Raw genomic sequence first — 17,996 nt, 5'->3', positions numbered from 1 at the left:
GTTCTTAACACAATAGAATAATTAAGAGTAATGTTTCTGTTAAATTCAAGTGAGGCAGGCACTAAACTACGCAGGTTCCTGCATAATTAATGTACTCAGCCTCATGCAACGACGTCACAACAAGCAAACAAACACACGAAAATACAATACAAAAACATGTCACTGGGATACATTCAGCTATTTCTGTAAATTCAATAAGAGATCCGCCACCAATTTACAACCTTTACAGATCACAGTCCGCTCTATAACATTTACGCATAAGTAGATAAGAAAAGCTTATAACATCTTTGATTTACTACCCTTTTAGATGATTCCAACACATTTTTTTTCTCTTCCACCTTCGAATTGTTGTTTTCTTGTACTTCCATATTTTAAATCTTTGCCGATCCCTCAACCAGCCAGAGTAATTCTTTCCATGCTCGCATTCAATGAAGTCTGATAAATCATCTATAACTTTGGATTTTGCATCCTTCCCTAGCACGCACTTCAGGAAGATCTCACCATTGCAGGTTTCCTTAGCATCTTCCATGCTGGCAACAGAATCCAACTCATTCATGATAGAGCCATATTCTGAAGTTCCTGCTTGACTGTGTTGTTTTCTGTCGTTGGAACATATGGTGGAGCGTGTTCTGAATAAAACAATAAAAGCCGGGGAGAAATAGGTGATGTTATCATTTCTCTTGACACAAGCAGTCTAAACAAAAGGAAAAAGTATGAAATTTATCACCAAAAAGTAAATAAACATTAAAAAAAAAAAAAACTGGCAGCAAGCAGATTTCAACAGTATAGACGCCATAAAATTTGAACAATCAATTTGATGCACTGTAGACATGGTTCATTCCTGTATAGTGACCAAAGTGGTTAACGCTACAGCCCTCTTGACCAAATGACCAGCAGAAACCAAACAAACCCTAGTTCTGGCATAGAACTTCAACATATTCGTTGTAGTTTATGAGATAACGCCATTATTTCACTAGTATATATAAATTACAACAGCATTAAGATTCATTTTAATACAAAATAAGTCTCTTATTTCAAAAACTATCAAATAATTTCAGAAATCAAAGTGAAGATTATGAATACACATCTGCAATGACCTAGTAACTTTTAGCAAAAACAACTAGTCACTAGTGCATTTGATACAGCTTCGTCCACATTAATTATTAACTAGCGCAAATCTTAAAGGCATATAAACAATAACATTTTGAAATACAAAAGCATGGAGGAAAAAAATCCTTTTGGGAAAATTGTAAGTGCCTATATGTAACTTACAATATTACATTAACAAAAACCAACAGAAAGTTGAAAAACAGAACAATAATAACTAAAGATGCTAAACTTGAGTTATTTAATTTTCCCTGTTTGCAATTTTTACACCATCAAGATAAACGACTCTGCATAAACAGCAGACAAAGTACAATCCTCAACAAATAAGGCCTGCCACAAGAAATTAATGACAAGTAGGTTGCATGCAACAGAAAAGAAATGGAGCATGGTATCTTAAAACAAAAATCTATCAATAAAGGTGAAGGTGTCCAGTAAAGTTGAAATCAATCGTGAAGAGGCAAGATCATTTACCTCAAGTACATCTCCTGAATCTTTTGAATTTTCGATGAAACTATTTGGCTAGATTTTGAGATTGCCATGACCTGCATCATTATTGGAAAATGTTAATGGGTTGGAAACACAGCAACAGTAAAACGGAGAAGGCCAGTGAAGTAAGAAACCAAACTTACCCCTTCAGATTTATCAGAGGATTTAGATGAAAAGGATTCCAAGCTGGAACCAAATAATGAATCCACTGCAGCGAGATCCCCCTCTTCAATAATAAACATATTCAACACTACCATAAGTGCAAATAAACAGTCCTTTACTAAAAAATCAAGCCCGCTAGCATAACTCAATGACAGCAACCCTGAAAAGTGAAAAAACATCCACTTGGACTTCTTATGCCTTGCTGGGTGAGATTGCAATGTTTCACATAAGAATTTTTGAATTGGTAGACTGATACTGAAGTGCTCAAAACAACCAAGAATATCCACTATAACATCGTAGCCCTTGCATGAAGACACATCTTCCAGTGATTTCAGGCAAAATGAAGACCTAAGATGCTTTACATACCATATAGCTTGCAACAATGAGCTACTCATTAATTTCAAGATGGAAGCGAGAAGATAAATGTCTTGAGAGCTGGTTTCCTCCTTTTTGTACAGTAAAGTGTCACCAATATCGTTAGATGGATATCTAAGTATTATGCAACTTAAGATTGACAGAACCTCATCTTTAAACGATTCATCAACAATGCACAGGCTCTCCTTCATGAAGGCAATAGAGGCAGCCACCAGTTCAGAATTTGTTCTAGAAGACATACTGCTTAAATAGGAATTCCATGCATCATATGACTTGGAAATTAGATGATGCAGTTTGTCTCTTGTGGCTGGATGAAGAAAAGATTCAAAATTCAGCTTACTACTGCTCCCATGCAAACCTGATCTGATAAAAGAACCATTGTCACCCAAAAAATCATCAACGTGCAAACTAGACATGTGCCTAGTATACAAGAAGATAGACCTTTCAAATGCCTCTGTATAGCAATCCATAAGTTTAGGATCCAGCATCGTATTTGGTTGAGGCATGCAAATACCAATGGCTTCAGAAACCATTAAAATCAAGTATGCCTGAAACAATTTGGGTGCAGAAAGCATGATGGGATTGAGAAGCAATGATAAGGCTGCCGGCAAACTCATTTCAGGAATTCTGAAATCCTCCCCGTGGCACCAAAATAATCTGTTGAGGAAATTTTCAAAAGCTTGCTCATCAGAAAGTGATACGACAAAATGAGCACAAATCACCTCCAGAACGCTTCCAATATTACCATGCCCAGAGGGGCACACAAATAGCCTTTCGCTTCGGGAAGGTGCAGAGTCAATCATCACAAAATTCTGTCTCAATGTTTGACGCACCAAAAGCTCATCTGCAAATACCTAAAGATGATACCTAAATATTAAGTTGGGTTTGGCTGCTGAAACTCTCATAAAAAAGCAACTATGAGCTGTCAGGAGAAAAAGGAAAGCATGAGAAGGAAATGAAAGGAGAAAAGGCTTCATACAAATGAGGTCATCCCTTTAAATAGATAGGCCATACCATGAACTTTTTAATACAATTGAATTTCTGTCAAAGAAACTAGCATTGAGGAAAAATTTGGATCATCACCATCAGGCAGATTACAAATGGACCACCGTCCCAAATAGGATCATCACAAAATTTGGTTCTCTCTGATAAACCTGGATTTCTTTCACATTATGCAAATAAATGCCTGCCCCTATCATCTTAAGAAAACCAAATATTGAGCTCTAGTGAGACTTAGCGACGCCTCAGGTTACGATAAATCCAGGTCTAAAACCCATCTCATGTCCAGGAAATAAAAAGATCTAAATGAGATGAGATTATTCTCGATCCATAGGAGTGAAGTGGTATATTTTGAATTCATTGAAGACAACCTAGGGATGCATAAAAGGCACACCTGATGTCAAGAAATCTACATTCTACTTATTTCCAAGTCCTCCAAGCATAATTTATGAACTTAAATTAAGCAGTACTCTTGCAAAATTGGAAACAAGATATATCTCATAACCCAAAAAAACACTAGTATCACCGAAGAAAAGAAAAGGGATGCAAAAACGAAAAGGTCGACCTCAAGTACAGCACATAGAAATGCATAGCGCGGATCAGAAGGCTTCCATAAACATAAAGAAGCAACAAACTCCTCAGTAATAGAGGTGGTGCAATCATCACTAACACTTTGACAAGAAGTCAACTTCTTGAAAGTAATAGAACTCTTTCCATTTCGACCACTTAACTCTGTAGCAACCAATCTGCTAAGCATGGAAAGAATACCCAAACCCTTCTGTATGAGAAGAGGCTGGTCATGTTCAATCAAAACCAGCATAACCAAACAGCATCTCAAAAGCAATGTCAGTTCTTCAATCAGGAAACATTTTCCATTATCAGCAGCTGAAACATTATGCTCGTGTAAAGCAGAGAAGAACCCATGAAACCTATCCTCAAGCTGCTTAAACAAAATATCAGACAGGCAGTTGATGTCTTTAAGTTTGAAGTTGAGCCGACATTTCTTAAGCTTCATATCTGGGAAACTGCCACTTATGGGGTTCTTCAGAGTAGACAAATGGTGAAGCAGAGCATACAATCTTTTAAGGCTGGGTGGATTTAGACCCTGCATGGAAATTACAGTAAAGACAAAATCTTTTCAAAATGTGCTGCATAGAATTAGATAAAGGGGGGTTTACTAACCTGTGGGGATTGAATTGCAGAGATGAGATGCTTGATCATCCCCTTGGATTTCTTGGCAACCATTTTCTCCTAGTAAAGAGGTCCGGTCTTTTCTGACAAAAACAGAAAAGTTAACAAACAAGCCAACTCAGTTTCATTGTCTGTGAAAAGGCAGGGCGGGGCAGCCTGGCAGGGGTTCGAGGACTAGAGTGTAAGAAAGGGGGGAAGGAAGGAAGGAAGGAGAACTCAACAGTCAGCAGGGAAAAGATTAAAAAAAAAACCCAACCTTTATTGCCAACCTTTATTGTTACCCAATAGGGCACAGCCCACAGCAACCTTTGATTATTATGATGAGCCCAGTCCATCAGCAAGTTCAGAGATTAACCCAGTTAGAGGTAAGGTTTCAAGTTACATGAATTGACTTGGATCAATCTAAAAAAAATAAAAAAAATATTTGAGATTTTAATATTACACATGAAAAAATTAGAAAACAATTCATGCGAATGTATGTTATATATATTGTAAATAATAAAATTTTAAATATTATTTCAAAAGATTTTTTTATAATATATTAGAAAGATTATATCTTCTCCTTTTAAGTTGAAGTCATTAAATCAAAAAAAATTATTCCATGTTGAAAAAATACAATTTTTTTTAACATGAAATATATATAATAATGAAATTCTAATCCCTTGTTGAAAAAATAAAAGTTTATTCTAATGTTTATAGTAAACTTTGGTATGTGTCAGTAAAGGTGTTCACGGTCCGGTTCGGTCCGGTTTCAACCTAAAAATTCAACCAAACCGGAAAATATTATTCCTTATTCATATAACCCAAATCGAACCGAGAAGTGATTCGAACCGAGAAGTGATTCAAACCGAACCGGTTTTGTTCAATTTAGGTCAGTTTTTAAGCATAAAAACCAGAAAAATCGGACTAATCTTCATCACTGAGCTAAATCGAAGAAAAAATTGACATTAAATATCAATCTAAACTATTAATCACAACAACACTTAGAAATTCAAGAAAAGCAACCAGAAAAAGCAACCAACAATCAAGGTATTCCACATAGGGGCTGGGAAAGGGAAGGGAGGTCCCGAAGAGAGCTGATTGACCATAAAATTTCTCTGATCTTTGGCTCTTTCACCAACTGTGAATGTCATATTAGCTTTAGCAAAGCATTTTCTTTTGAGGTATGTAGATAATCTCAAAGCTTGCCTCCGCTCGACACAAGGATGGAACTAGTATAAGTTATATTATATAACTATCAAAGGTAGGATTTCTTGAATAATGGTTCCCTCACATCTGGATTGTGAAACTGGAAGGGGAAGGCTAGGAGGGGGGAAAGGGAAGGGAAGGCTTGAGGGGGGGTGGCGACTGGAAATGGAAAAAATGATTTAGGGTTCTGGAAAGGGAAAGGAGAAAGGAGGAAGGCTAGAGGTGGAGGGGGGGTTGGCGGCTAGAAAGGAGGAAAAAGTGATTTAGGGTTAGGAATGGTTCTTTTTATATCTTTTTTTTTTAACCGGTTCGGTTTGGTCCGATTCAATCGGTTTAAGCTTTTTTAAACCGGGACCGAACCGGACCTGGTGTTTTTTTTATTTTTTAATTGGTTTATTCGGTTTTTTCTATCAGTTTGGTTTTTTCGGTTAATTTTTTCTTGGTTTTTTCAGTTTAATCGGTTGTTCGGTTTTTTTGAACATCCCTATGCGTTAATAATCAATAAAGAAATTATGGTAGGCCAGTGCATATAAAATTAAGTCGAGTAGGAGAAAAACTTTTGAATGCCCCTTTCATTCGCGCGAGGCAACGCCTATTTCTTTGCTATTCATCAATTTAAATTTTTGGTTTGCTAAGAAAATGTAAGTTTTGCTCCACATGGGGATGTTTGTGTTCGTGGACATGCTATATAAGTATACTAGCTATTAGACCTATTTAACTTTGGGAGTTGTAAATTTTTTTTTTAAAAAAATATCATGGATATATAGGCTATTTTCTAAAAAAAACATTCAAAGTATAGATAAAAAGGCTCATGTAAGTATCTAATAAAAAATATTGATGATAAGTTATGTAAAAAAATAATAATTGTTAACGATAACCAAAAGATAAGTTGGAAAAATTAAGAGATGGATATAAGTCAAAATATTTAATATCACAATATAAATCATTTTATTCGGTTATGTTTAATGAATTTATTTATGAAAATCAACTTGTCACATGAAAGGAAAAAAAATTCTACACAAGGCTGCACATTAAAAATACTATAAAAATAAATGTTTTTATTTTGAAAAATAAGTTTAATTTTTATATAAAAAAATATAGATGAAATACACCAACCTCATAAAAAATTAAACACACTCAATATAATAAAAAAAATAATTGCTATTTCAAAAAAGCTAAATAAGCAAAAAAAATCACAAATAAGGAGCGCTAATCAGAACATAAATGCAAAAACTATTTTAAAAAATACATATAAAAAGTATTACTCTTCTAAATAAACAAAATTATATATATATAAAGAATGAGGCCAGGCATTGTGAGCCAAGCAAGCCTTGCCAAAAGGGTTTGCATGCGGGCCTACAAGTTTAGGCCCACGTGTGCAGGTATTTATTTTATTTTTTGAAGTTAATGGGGGCAATGACGCATCATCTACCCCATTTTTCACCAAAACAAATAGACAACGCGTTATTTATAATTGTCTCAAAAAACGGTTGGAAAAATGGGGCTTTTGTTTTTTCAACCCAAAAAATTATCTTTAATCTGTTTTTAACCCAAAACACCAAGAAACACCTTGGAACATTGTTTAACCAATCTTTGACCTTAAAAAATGCAAAAAAAAAAGGCTTCAAAATCTATAATCAACCCAAAACCAAAAATCTTTTATAGCTCAAATATATTTTTTTAAGTGCTTTCAAGGTAAGAAAACACTTAATCTTAACCTCTCTCATTATATGAAACAATTTGATGCAAAAATCGGTTGTTTTAGTGACCAAGATTGTTGTCAATAATAATTTTTTCTCTCTAAACCGGAATGTAGCGACTCCCTCCCTCCTCTCTATTGAAAAAGAACTAAAAGAGAGGGAAATAAAGTATGGTACAAAAATGTAATATTTTAAAATTACAAGGACCAATTACATAATAGCTTAAAAAAATAAGGACTAAAATGAACTTTTCAGACAAATTATAGTGTCGGCACCCATGTTACTTGTGTTTTTCACCTAAACCCTGTTTTTTAAATTCAATCCTCACCTCCTAAAAAATACACTATTGGGCTCCAATCTAGGATCAAAAGAGCTCAATTATGTAAAATAAATAAATTTGAGGACTAAATTAAAATATTTTAAAAATCTCATTATTAAAATTCACAATGAAATGTGAAATGATAAATGGTAAAATAGTTATAGTAAAAAAGCCACTTGCTTTATAGCTTCTTATAATATATAAAAATATAGATTAAATCAAAGAATAAATTTTTATGTTTGTTGCAAAGATGTTGGAAAAAAAAATAGATTTATGCCGATTTTTGTTGTGTCATGAGTTGACCTAGCAGGTCAAGTGAAATTTATCGGACCAATTGCAAATCTATTTTTTTACCTACTTCAGACCAAATCAAGATCCTAGATCATTCGGATCTCGGATCAACCTGCTAAGACAAATAAATTTTTATATTTGGTGTAAAAATGTTGAAAAAAATATGAATTTATACTAGTTTTTATTATATCACATGTTAACCTATCCAGTCAAATAAAATTTATTAGATCAATTATAGTTTTATTTTTTTAACCTACTTCAAACTCAATTAAGAGCTTAGGTTATCCAGATCTCGGGTCAACCCGCTTAAAAAAGAGAACTACGAGTAAAAGACAAGCAGAGTCATGGAGGGAAGAGATTAGTGAGTGACACTTTTTGGTTTTGGTTTTGGAGGCAATAGGCGCCAATGCCACAAACCAAAACACACATCTTTTCGTTTTCGCTTCGTTTCCCGCTCATTGTTTTCCCTTGAAATCCACCATTACCTTTTACCTTTTCATCTGGTTCCTGTCATTCACCCTACCCAACCTAATCCAACTCAGGCCACCACAAAGCAGAAGCAGTTGTTTGTTGATTAGGGAAGGAGAGAAAGAAAGATGGGATCTTCATCTATATTGGATATAACAACAAATGACCCAGTTGATAATTCTACTTTTTCCGCATCATCAGGTATTCATCCAATCTCAATCCACTTGTTGTCCGTTTGATGATTGTATTATGGTTGGTTCGTTTGTTTTTCACTCTTTTTTTTTTATTATTTAAAATTTGATCAAGGTGTATTGATATTCATCTACACATGCAGTCAAAGGCAAAGCATCCGATTTTCTTTCACCAAAAACTCAAACCCAATATCCAAGTAAAAACTGTACAAAGTATAAAAACATGTGGTGCATAGACAGGGAGTTGTAAAGTTTCTGCTAGAAAACAAAACCTGTTCATCATTTGGGACATCTTGAAATACGAGAATATAGATTTCCTTCCTTCGTGTATAAAAAGTTGCAGTGCATACTCTTGACTGTAATGAGTACTGTTCGCATTTGCCAAGTGTACCTCATGCATGTAGTTTGCCGTTCGTGGGAGCATTATTAGCCTTCTTGATTTGATGGTTGCGTAACCCTGTTATTTGCGCCGGTGTAATAAAAGTTTCAGGGCATTTTCCGAACTGCGGTCAACTATGATTGGAAATGCGAAATGCATTATATATTAGCTTTCTCCATCTGGTGGCTTTGTAACCCTGTTACTTGCCGCCATTGTATTTAAAGGCATCGTTTGATAATTTGTTCAAGTATGTTCTGAAAATGCTGAAAGCATTAATTATTAGCCTTCTTGATTTGCTGGGTTTTTTTAAACCCTTTTATTTGTTTTTTTTTTAACTAACATGATAAAAAATATTTGGTAAATTAGCATATTTGGAGAAACAGAAAAGCTTGTGGATTGCTCTTGCAGAATCTATAATTCATAAATTGCATGGTTTCCAATAGCGCAATCTATAACTCACGATTATACTGTTCTTAATAGTTAATCTAAAAAAAAAGATAAAATAATTCAAAAAGGTTATGCTGTTTCTTACACTGTATTCCCTTGAAGATATATATACATGATTGTAACCTTCACAAAAATACTTGGACAATTTTTTTTTAAAAAAACTCTTTTAATTGCCACTGTTGTCATACAAATTCCAGGGCACGTTTGATATTTCAGTTAAGTAGGATTGGAAATGCGAAGAGATTCAATTATTAGCCATCTTGATATGGCGGGTCTGTTACCCTATTATTTTGCCTATTGTCATCAAAGTTTTACTCGTTTGGAAAAAATGCTCAAGTGCATTTTGAAGTCCGGTTCGGAAATGTGAACAGCATCGATTTGGTACCCTGAAATGCGATCAATTTGATGCCTTCCAACCCTACCATACTTCCAATTGCACCAGAAGATGACTTTTCTGTGGCACTCAAAGTCTAATGCCTTTTGCTTCATGACTGACCTTAAGAGTCAAATTCTTAACCTTTTTTTGCTTCATCACTGAACTTTTGAACTTTGCTGTAGGAATGAGGAAGAACAAGAAAGGAAAACAAAAATCTTCAGTTTCCAATGCAAAGAAGGAAGTGCCGGAAAAAAACGCAAAAGGAAAGAAGAGAAACTTCTCTGATACTAACAAGGAAGATCCTGCTGGTGGGTCGTTGACAAGGCCTAGGAGAGCTGCTGCATGCAAAGACTTCAAGGAGAAATCTCTACGTTTGCATGAAGAGAAGTCTTCTGTTGTTGAATCAAAGAAAGAACAAGTTGTCAACGAAGAGATTTTAGCTCTTCGTTTGACTCAAGGTCAAGAAGAGGGTCGCCCCAACAGGAGATTGATTGATTTTGTTGTGCATGATGCAAATGGTAACCCTCAACCCTTGGAGATGATTGAAGTTGATGATATGTTTATCTCTGGTGTTATAATGCCTCTTGAGGAGAGCCTTGACAAGGAAAAAGAAGTGCCTGTTAGGTGTGAAGGCTTTGGGAGGATAGAAGCATGGAATATCTCTGGTTACGAAGATGGATCCCCAGTCATTTGGCTGACTACTGAAGTAGCAGATTATGATTGCATCAAGCCTTCCGGTGGCTACAAGAAGTTCTTTGATCGTTTCTTTCAGAAGGCACTTGCTTGCATAGAAGTTTACAAAAAACTCTCAAGATTTTCTGGAGGAAACCCTGAATTCACCCTTGATGAGTTGCTTGCTGGCGTTGTGCGAGCAATGAGCGGAAATAAGTGTTTCTCTGGTGCTGCTTCCGTAAAGAATTTCCTCGTTTCTCAGGGTGAATTTATTTATCAACAAATAACTGGTTTAGACCAGACCTCCAAAAAGAACGATAAAATTTTTTCAGACTTGCCTGCTCTTGTTGCCTTGAGAGATGAAAGTCGCAATCATGGAAGTGTTCTGCTAGCAAAAGCAGCAAATCCTGGTGGCAACTTGGTGATTGATCCAAAGTCTGTGGATGGTGCCATTGTGAATCAGTCTAACCAGTCCAGCACCATAGCTGAGGAAGATGAAGATGCAAAGTTAGCAAGATTATTACAGGAAGAAGAGTATTGGCACTCTAATACGAGGCAAAAGAAAAGTCGGGGTTCAGCTTCTGCATCGAACACAATCTACATCAAAATTAATGAAGATGAGATTGCAAATGATTACCCTCTCCCTGTGTTTTACAAACACTCTGATGAAGAAACCGATGAGTATGTAGTTGTTGCAAGTGATGATGTAATTGAACACCCTGATGATCTCCCAAGAAAAATGCTTCATAACTGGTCACTTTATAACTCAGACTCAAGGTTGATTTCTTTGGAGCTTCTTCCAATGAAACCTTGTGAAGATATTGATGTCACCATCTTTGGATCAGGACGCATGACTGAAGATGATGGAAGCGGGTTCTGTCTTGATGATGATCCTGATCAGTCTTCTTCTAGGGGTTCGGAGGCTCAGGATGACATGGGTTTGCCAATATTTTTGAGTGCGATAAAGGAGTGGATGATTGAGTTTGGATCATCAATGATTTTTATATCAATACGCACAGACATGGCCTGGTATTGTACATATTCCCATATTGTTATTAATCGAACACATAACACCAACAGACACTCAAAAACACATATTTCTAAAACTATAGCTGTCTCTTGACATTGCTGCTGATCATTTTAACTAAAGTCCTACAATTGTTGCCAATCAAATATGTCTTCTCATTTGTAATATGCTGAAGCTATTTAACTGCAAGTTTATGTTTCCCTTGGGAAGTTATTTTGGATTTTATCTAACGAAGATTTCTGGTGTTGCAAGTTAATAATGTTATTTTCTCCCGATCTTTATGAGTGTTTTTTCTTTCTCAATATCTTCAGGTATAGACTTGGGAAGCCATCAAAACAATATGGTTCCTGGTACAAGCCAGTCCTAAAAACGGTGAAGCTTGCAAGAAGCATCATTACATTGTTGAAGGAGCAAAGTCGAGTATCACGGCTTTCTTTCGCAGATGTAATCCGGAAAGTGTCCGAGTTCAAGAAGGATCATCATGCTTATATTTCATCTGATCCAGCAGCTATTGAGAGGTACGTAGTTGTTCATGGACAGATAATACTGCAACTTTTTGCCGAGTTTCCAGATCAGAAGATCAAGAAATGTGCTTTTGTGGTCGGTTTGACTCGTAAAATGGAGGAGAGGCACCATACTAAATGGGTAGTGAACAAAAAAGCCATTGTGCAAAAGTTTCAATCCAATTTGAATCCTCGAGCAGCAATGGATACTGTGGGATCCAAGAGGAAGCTCATGCAGGCAACAACCACAAGGCTGATCAACAGAATTTGGGGGGAGTACTATTCGAACTATTCTCCAGAGGATTTGGAAGAGGGAGCTGATTGTGAAGTGAAAGAAGAGGATGAAGCTGAGGAGCAGTATGAAAATGAAGATGATGATAAAGAGGAGGTGGTAGAGAAAACACTAAAACCTCGTTCAGTGTCTGAACGCACTAAATCACATACTTCACAAAAAGAAGTAAGATGGGATGGGAATCCTGTAAGCAAAACATCTTCTGGAGAAGCCATTTACAAGCGAGCCATTGTTTGTGGAGAGGTCATTGTGGTGGGGGATGCTGTTTTAGTGGAGGTTGATGAATCGGATGAACTTCCTGCCATCTATTTTGTGGAGTACATGTTTGAAACACGGAATGGAAGCAGAATGTTTCATGGGAGAATGATGAAGCGAGGATCTGAGACAGTTCTTGGTAACACTGCCAATGATAGAGAGGTTTTCTTAACAACCGAGTGCATGAATTATAAGTTACAGGATGTTAAGCAAGCAATTATTCTGGAAGTTCGAAAAAGACCTTGGGGACATGATCACAGGAAAGATAACATCAATGCTGATAGAATTGATAGGGAAAAGGCAGAAGAGAGGAAAAAGAAAGGATTGCAAGTAGAATATTACTGTAAAAGCTTGTACTGGCCGGAAAGGGGTGCTTTCTTTACTCTCCCGCTTGATACTATGGGTCTTGGGTCTGGTGTCTGCCACTCTTGTAACTTAAAAATAGCTGAAGAAGACAAGGATATTTTCAGAGTAAATTCTTCTCAGACAGGATTTTCATACAAGGGAACTGAGTACTCTGTCCATGATTTTGTCTACGTAAGCCCTCATCAATTTGCTTCAGAAAGGGGGGAGAATGAAACTTTTAAGGGTGGAAGGAATGTTGGGTTGAAGCCTTATGTTGTGTGCCAGTTGTTGGAGGTTGTTCTAAAGGAACCAAAACAAGCCGAAACAAGATCCACCCAGGTCAAAGTTCAAAGATTTTTCAGACCAGATGATATTTCACCCGAGAAGGCATATTGTTCTGATATTAGGGAGGTAAAAGCTTCTTTCAAGAACTTTTGCTGTATAATTATGTTTTATCAGTTTTGTGGATTCTGTAATCACACTTTGAGCATATCATTTTGGCATTTATAGTCTCATACAAATTTATCTGACAAATCTGTGCTCAAGGAACTCTAGAAACTGCTCTGACACCAGAAATATTTTGGTTTTTGCTTAATTATTGGCAGAAATAATTATCAATCTTGCAATTTTATGTTTCCAGTTCTTGCTTCAGTCCATACAAAGGTTCTGGAGTATAGACTTTGCTGCTTCTTTCTAACTACTAATTTAATTGCTTAATCTCAGATATATTACAGTGAAGAAACACATCTTTTATCAGTCGAGACAATTGAAGGGAAATGTGAAGTCAGAAAGAAAAATGACATTCCAACATGCAGTGCTCCCGCAATCTTTGATAATATCTTCTTCTGCGAGCACATGTATGATCCTTCTAAAGGGTCCCTCAAGCAGGTGATTTGTCTTTTGTTCAATCCCATAATGTTACATACTGACCGAGTCCATCAGTTTATGGAAAATTGTCAATCTAGTAAATTTCAAAAGTCATCAGATGCACCATGCACCTGAGCTCTTCCTGTTGTTTCTCTGGACAATTAATGAGGTTCACTATTAGACTTTGCTCCCGTGAGCTATATAAGTAATCTTCCAGTTTTATCGTGGACAGCTACCAGCTCAAGTCAAATCGAAGTTTTCTGCAGTGAGTAGAGATGGTGATGTTGCAAGTAGAAAGAGAAAGGGAAAGTCTAAAGAAGGAGAAAATGATATAGAAGCTGACAAACAAAGGGAAGCAACTCCAGAGAACCGTTTGGCCACGTTGGATATATTTGCCGGTTGTGGTGGATTGTCTGAAGGATTGCAGCAAGCTGGTAGCGCTCATCTCTTTCTATATGCTTCACTTGGAGTAATAATTGAGATTTAGGCCTTTTGTTAGATAAATTGATAATTGGCTATTTTCACCATTGCAGGTGTCTCATCAACCAAGTGGGCTATTGAATATGAAGAGCCTGCTGGGGAAGCATTTAAACTCAACCATGCAGGGTCATTGATGTTTATTAATAATTGTAATGTGATCCTGAGGTAAGTTGTTGTATGGTGATTTAAACCTTTTTTCTCTCATTTTCTAGTGGCTTATCATGGATTGTAATGAAGGGCTGTCATGGAGAAATGTGGAGATGCAGATGACTGTATTTCTACTTCTGAGGCTGGTGAATTGGCTTCATCACTTGATGCAAAGGTGATTGATGGTTTACCATTGCCAGGGCAGGTGGATTTCATCAATGGAGGGCCTCCATGCCAGGTATTTATGGCCTTTCTTTGCACTAACCCTAGGCATCTAATATCTCTGAAATTTATGGACCACGCTAAAAAAAGTAACGTATCTTTGCAGGGCTTCTCTGGAATGAATAGGTTTAATCAGAGCACTTGGAGTAAAGTTCAATGTGAGATGATCTTAGCATTCTTATCCTTCGCTGATTATTTCCGCCCAAAGTATTTCCTCTTAGAGAATGTGAGGAACTTCGTATCTTTCAATAAAGGACAGACTTTCCGTTTAACTATCGCTTCTCTTCTTCAGATGGGTTATCAGGTAGATATTGCGATGCCATTGGAACTAACCATGGTTGTGTACTTTAATTTTTGTGAGCAGAAAGCTAATTGTATATAACCGTGTCTACATGTGTATTATTGTGATTAGGTGAGGTTTGGTATTTTGGAAGCTGGAGCATATGGAGTATCTCAGTCACGCAAACGGGCCTTTATATGGGCAGCCTCCCCCGAAGAGATACTCCCAGAATGGCCAGAGCCAATGCATGTTTTTGCTGCCCCAGAGTTAAAAATCACATTGTCTGAGAAATCACAATATTCTGCTGTTAGAAGTACTGCTTATGGAGCCCCTTTCCGTGCAATAACAGTCAGAGATACAATTGGTGATCTCCCTGATGTAGGGAATGGTGCTTCGAAGACTAATTTGGAGGTATATAAGATGCTAAAATTTTCATCTGAAACTTGTTACTGGTAAGTAACATGGTCACAGGCATGATCACTAACCCTTTTGTTTTGCAGTACGGAAATGATCCTGTCTCTTGGTTTCAAAAGAAGATTCGAGGCGACATGGTTGTCTTGACTGACCATATATCAAAAGAAATGAATGAGCTGAATCTTATCAGATGCAAGAAGATCCCAAAGCGGCCAGGTGCTGACTGGCGTGATCTTCCAGATGAAAAGGTACAGGCACATCTTATTGAGACTTTCAATGTGAGGCTAATGCATGGTGGAAGTATAGACAAATGATTTGCTACAATGCAATGATTTGCAGGTCAAATTGTCTACTGGACAAATGGTTGATTTGATACCATGGTGCTTGCCAAACACAGCTAAACGACACAATCAGTGGAAGGGGCTGTTTGGAAGGTTGGATTGGGAAGGGAACTTCCCAACATCAATAACAGATCCTCAGCCAATGGGTAAGGTGGGGATGTGCTTTCACCCTGAACAGGACAGGATCCTTACTGTTCGCGAATGTGCACGATCTCAAGTAAGTTCAGTTTCTCCAGTCTGACTGACCATTGTTCAAGTTTCTAATGACTTCACAACATAAAGTGATTCTGAAAGCAGTATAGAAAATAGACAGCAAGCCTTGCTTATTTCTTGATGATCTTACGTAATATAACCCATACACCCCCGCTCCTGCATGGCTTTGTTGTTTTATTTGTTTCTTTTACCATGACCCTTCGGTCCTTAGTAATCTTCTTGCGGAGTGAACAACTCCAAGTAGACACCGAAGGTGGATGGATACTGAGTTCTTCATTTTTTGTTGTTTCTTTGACCCTCAGGGATTCCCAGATAGCTACCAGTTTTCTGGTAACATTCATCACAAGCATCGGCAAATCGGAAATGCTGTCCCTCCTCCTCTATCATATGCACTGGGAAGGAAACTTAAGGAAGCACTGGATAGTAAGAGGCGGAAATAGTTGGATTGTTAGAAAGTAAGAGTTTCATGAGATGGGGAAAACACTTGGGTCTTTGTAATCTGCAATTTATGTATCGTGTTCTTGTGTCACTCTCGGGCATGAAGCAGCTGCAAGTTGCAACCATGGTGTGTGTTCACCATAATAAGTTGTAATTAGATTGTGCTCGTTGATTCTAGCTGTTGTTTAGCTACAACACACACACACACACACACACACACACAGCCTGGTTGAGTCGACACATGCTGCGGGTGAATGTAAAAAAAAAATTAATTTTTGTCTAAATCATGTAATATATTTATTTGATGTGATTTGATTGAGTTAATGAGTTTAAAAGCAATTTATTATTATTTGATTAAATAAAAAAATTATTTTAATTAATAAATTTTACAAACATATTTTGTTAAATAATTTATTTTACGAGATCAAGCCTAATTTGCTTGCACAACTACTTCATTTGGAGGCACAGCACGACTCTGTTCAGCAAGTTCTCTGCTTGCATGCACGAAGATAAGAAATGTTAACAATCCTCGAGTAACTATCATCACAAGTGGAGCTCAATGAAGGGGATTGAGTGGAGCTGTTGATTACTAATCGTTATGAATGGCCTGGGCAAGTTTTGCTTTTCTGTTTTCTCATCTTGCTATGCATTTTCCCTTGCTTTTTTTTTTTTTGTACAAGAGTTGACTTGAAGCTCTTTTGCTGGACAAACTATATATGGTGATGGAATGAATTCAAACTTGTTCTAATTTATTCTGCTCTTTATGTTGCTGGCACACTGATACTTTAATCCCTGTTTCTTCCTCGATGAACAGAAACAGAAACCTTCTACTGCAAGATTCAAACCCCAGAACTCAACTTCACACGTGATGTTGTGAAGTTAGTAGGTATAAAAAAACAAGTTTTGAGGCATGAGGATCACTTGCTTTAAGGTATTATTCGCTCCCGCTTTATTTAATGCATAGCTAAAGTAATATATTTTTAGGATAGAACAAAATCTTGAAACTTATAGAGAATAATTTCTATAAACTTTTTAAGAATTTCTGTTTTGTTTCCAACCAATGTAAAAAAAATGTTTGAAAAGAAATATAGAGAGATAAAAAAAAATGTTTTCTAATTGATTTTTGATAGTATCAAACTGAAATTTATAAAAAAAATAACAACCTTTCACACCAATATATTTATAAATTAAAAAGGCAACCCTTTAATCAAATTAACTAAATAACTTAACAAGAGATGTCATGCATAATTAATTAATTAAAAATGATTTATTTTACATATTCAAGTACTAAGTGTCATATATATATATATATATATATATATATATGTCTGTGTGTGTGTGTGTAAAATGGCCTTCTCTTCAAATCTTTTCTCCAACATTTAAATCTATTGATTTGGTGTCCCTCATATTATACGGCATAACAAAACATCTTACATTTTCAAAGTGAGATAAAATTCTCTTGATTTATCTACCTAATATATAAGTTATTTTATAACAATCCCCAACTTAACTTGTAATATTGTGTTGTACCATGTTTCATGCATAAAAGAAAGTATCTTTTGATTTAAACCTCTCCTTAGTGTAATCATTTCAAAACTCTAAAGAAATTATGATGGCAAAAAAACATAAATAAGGATTTCATTCAATAGAATTGAAAATACTACACACACGATCCAATTAATAATAATAATAAATATTTACCATTATTTTAGCACTAATATGGCCTTGTGCCTCTTCTTAAATTCATGAAAATTTACAAAGTTTTTCAAACTTTTGTTGAAGCGACACCACTTTCTATGTTCATATAAGTGAAATTTCCTT

At 36.1% G+C, this 17,996-nt stretch overlaps 2 protein-coding genes across 3 annotated transcripts; one reads left to right on the top strand and one right to left on the bottom strand.

The window, feature by feature from the left end:
* Positions 1-142: 142 nt before the first annotated feature.
* LOC133698514 (uncharacterized) lies at positions 143-4,567 on the bottom strand. 2 transcript variants are annotated; one of them, XM_062121461.1, is made up of 5 exons: positions 4,312-4,566; positions 3,695-4,234; positions 1,737-2,984; positions 1,579-1,649; positions 143-629 (listed from the first exon to the last, which is right to left on the bottom strand). In XM_062121461.1, the coding sequence occupies exons 1-5, from the start codon at positions 4,372-4,374 to the stop codon at positions 296-298; spliced, it is 2,256 nt and encodes a 751-aa protein (XP_061977445.1). In that variant the 5' UTR covers positions 4,375-4,566; the 3' UTR covers positions 143-295. The 2 variants fall into 2 exon arrangements, with proteins under 2 accessions (XP_061977445.1, XP_061977446.1); XM_062121462.1 differs by having other exon boundaries at positions 410-694; positions 4,312-4,567.
* Positions 4,568-8,157: 3,590 nt separating this feature from the next.
* Positions 8,158-16,494, top strand: LOC133698552 (DNA (cytosine-5)-methyltransferase 1-like). Its single transcript, XM_062121516.1, has 12 exons — positions 8,158-8,487; positions 9,862-11,380; positions 11,690-13,184; positions 13,497-13,661; positions 13,873-14,074; positions 14,174-14,285; positions 14,358-14,505; positions 14,596-14,793; positions 14,902-15,180; positions 15,270-15,431; positions 15,523-15,741; positions 16,040-16,494. The coding sequence occupies exons 1-12, from the start codon at positions 8,415-8,417 to the stop codon at positions 16,175-16,177; spliced, it is 4,710 nt and encodes a 1,569-aa protein (XP_061977500.1). The 5' UTR covers positions 8,158-8,414; the 3' UTR covers positions 16,178-16,494.
* Positions 16,495-17,996: the final 1,502 nt, after the last annotated feature.

Source organism: Populus nigra, chromosome 7 (assembly GCF_951802175.1).
Source record: "Populus nigra chromosome 7, ddPopNigr1.1, whole genome shotgun sequence".
Classification (NCBI taxonomy): Eukaryota; Viridiplantae; Streptophyta; class Magnoliopsida; order Malpighiales; family Salicaceae; genus Populus; species Populus nigra.
This window is presented reverse-complemented; position numbering and strand designations above follow the sequence as displayed.

Bases quoted from the DNA above. Each gene is read 5' to 3' on its own strand.
- LOC133698514 (XM_062121461.1), bottom strand. From the start codon at position 4,374: ATGGTTGCCAAGAAATCCAAGGGGATGATCAAGCATCTCATCTCTGCA. The intron at 4,235-4,311 runs GTTAGTAAACCC...ATTTCCATGCAG, and splicing joins CTGCAATTCAATCCCCACAG to GGTCTAAATCCACCCAGCCT. The intron at 2,985-3,694 runs GTCGACCTTTTC...TATCATCTTTAG, and splicing joins TTCTATGTGCTGTACTTGAG to GTATTTGCAGATGAGCTTTT.
- LOC133698552 (XM_062121516.1), top strand. From the start codon at position 8,415: ATGGGATCTTCATCTATATTGGATATAACAACAAATGACCCAGTTGAT. The intron at 13,185-13,496 runs GTAAAAGCTTCT...GCTTAATCTCAG, and splicing joins ATTGTTCTGATATTAGGGAG to ATATATTACAGTGAAGAAAC. The intron at 13,662-13,872 runs GTGATTTGTCTT...TATCGTGGACAG, and splicing joins CTAAAGGGTCCCTCAAGCAG to CTACCAGCTCAAGTCAAATC.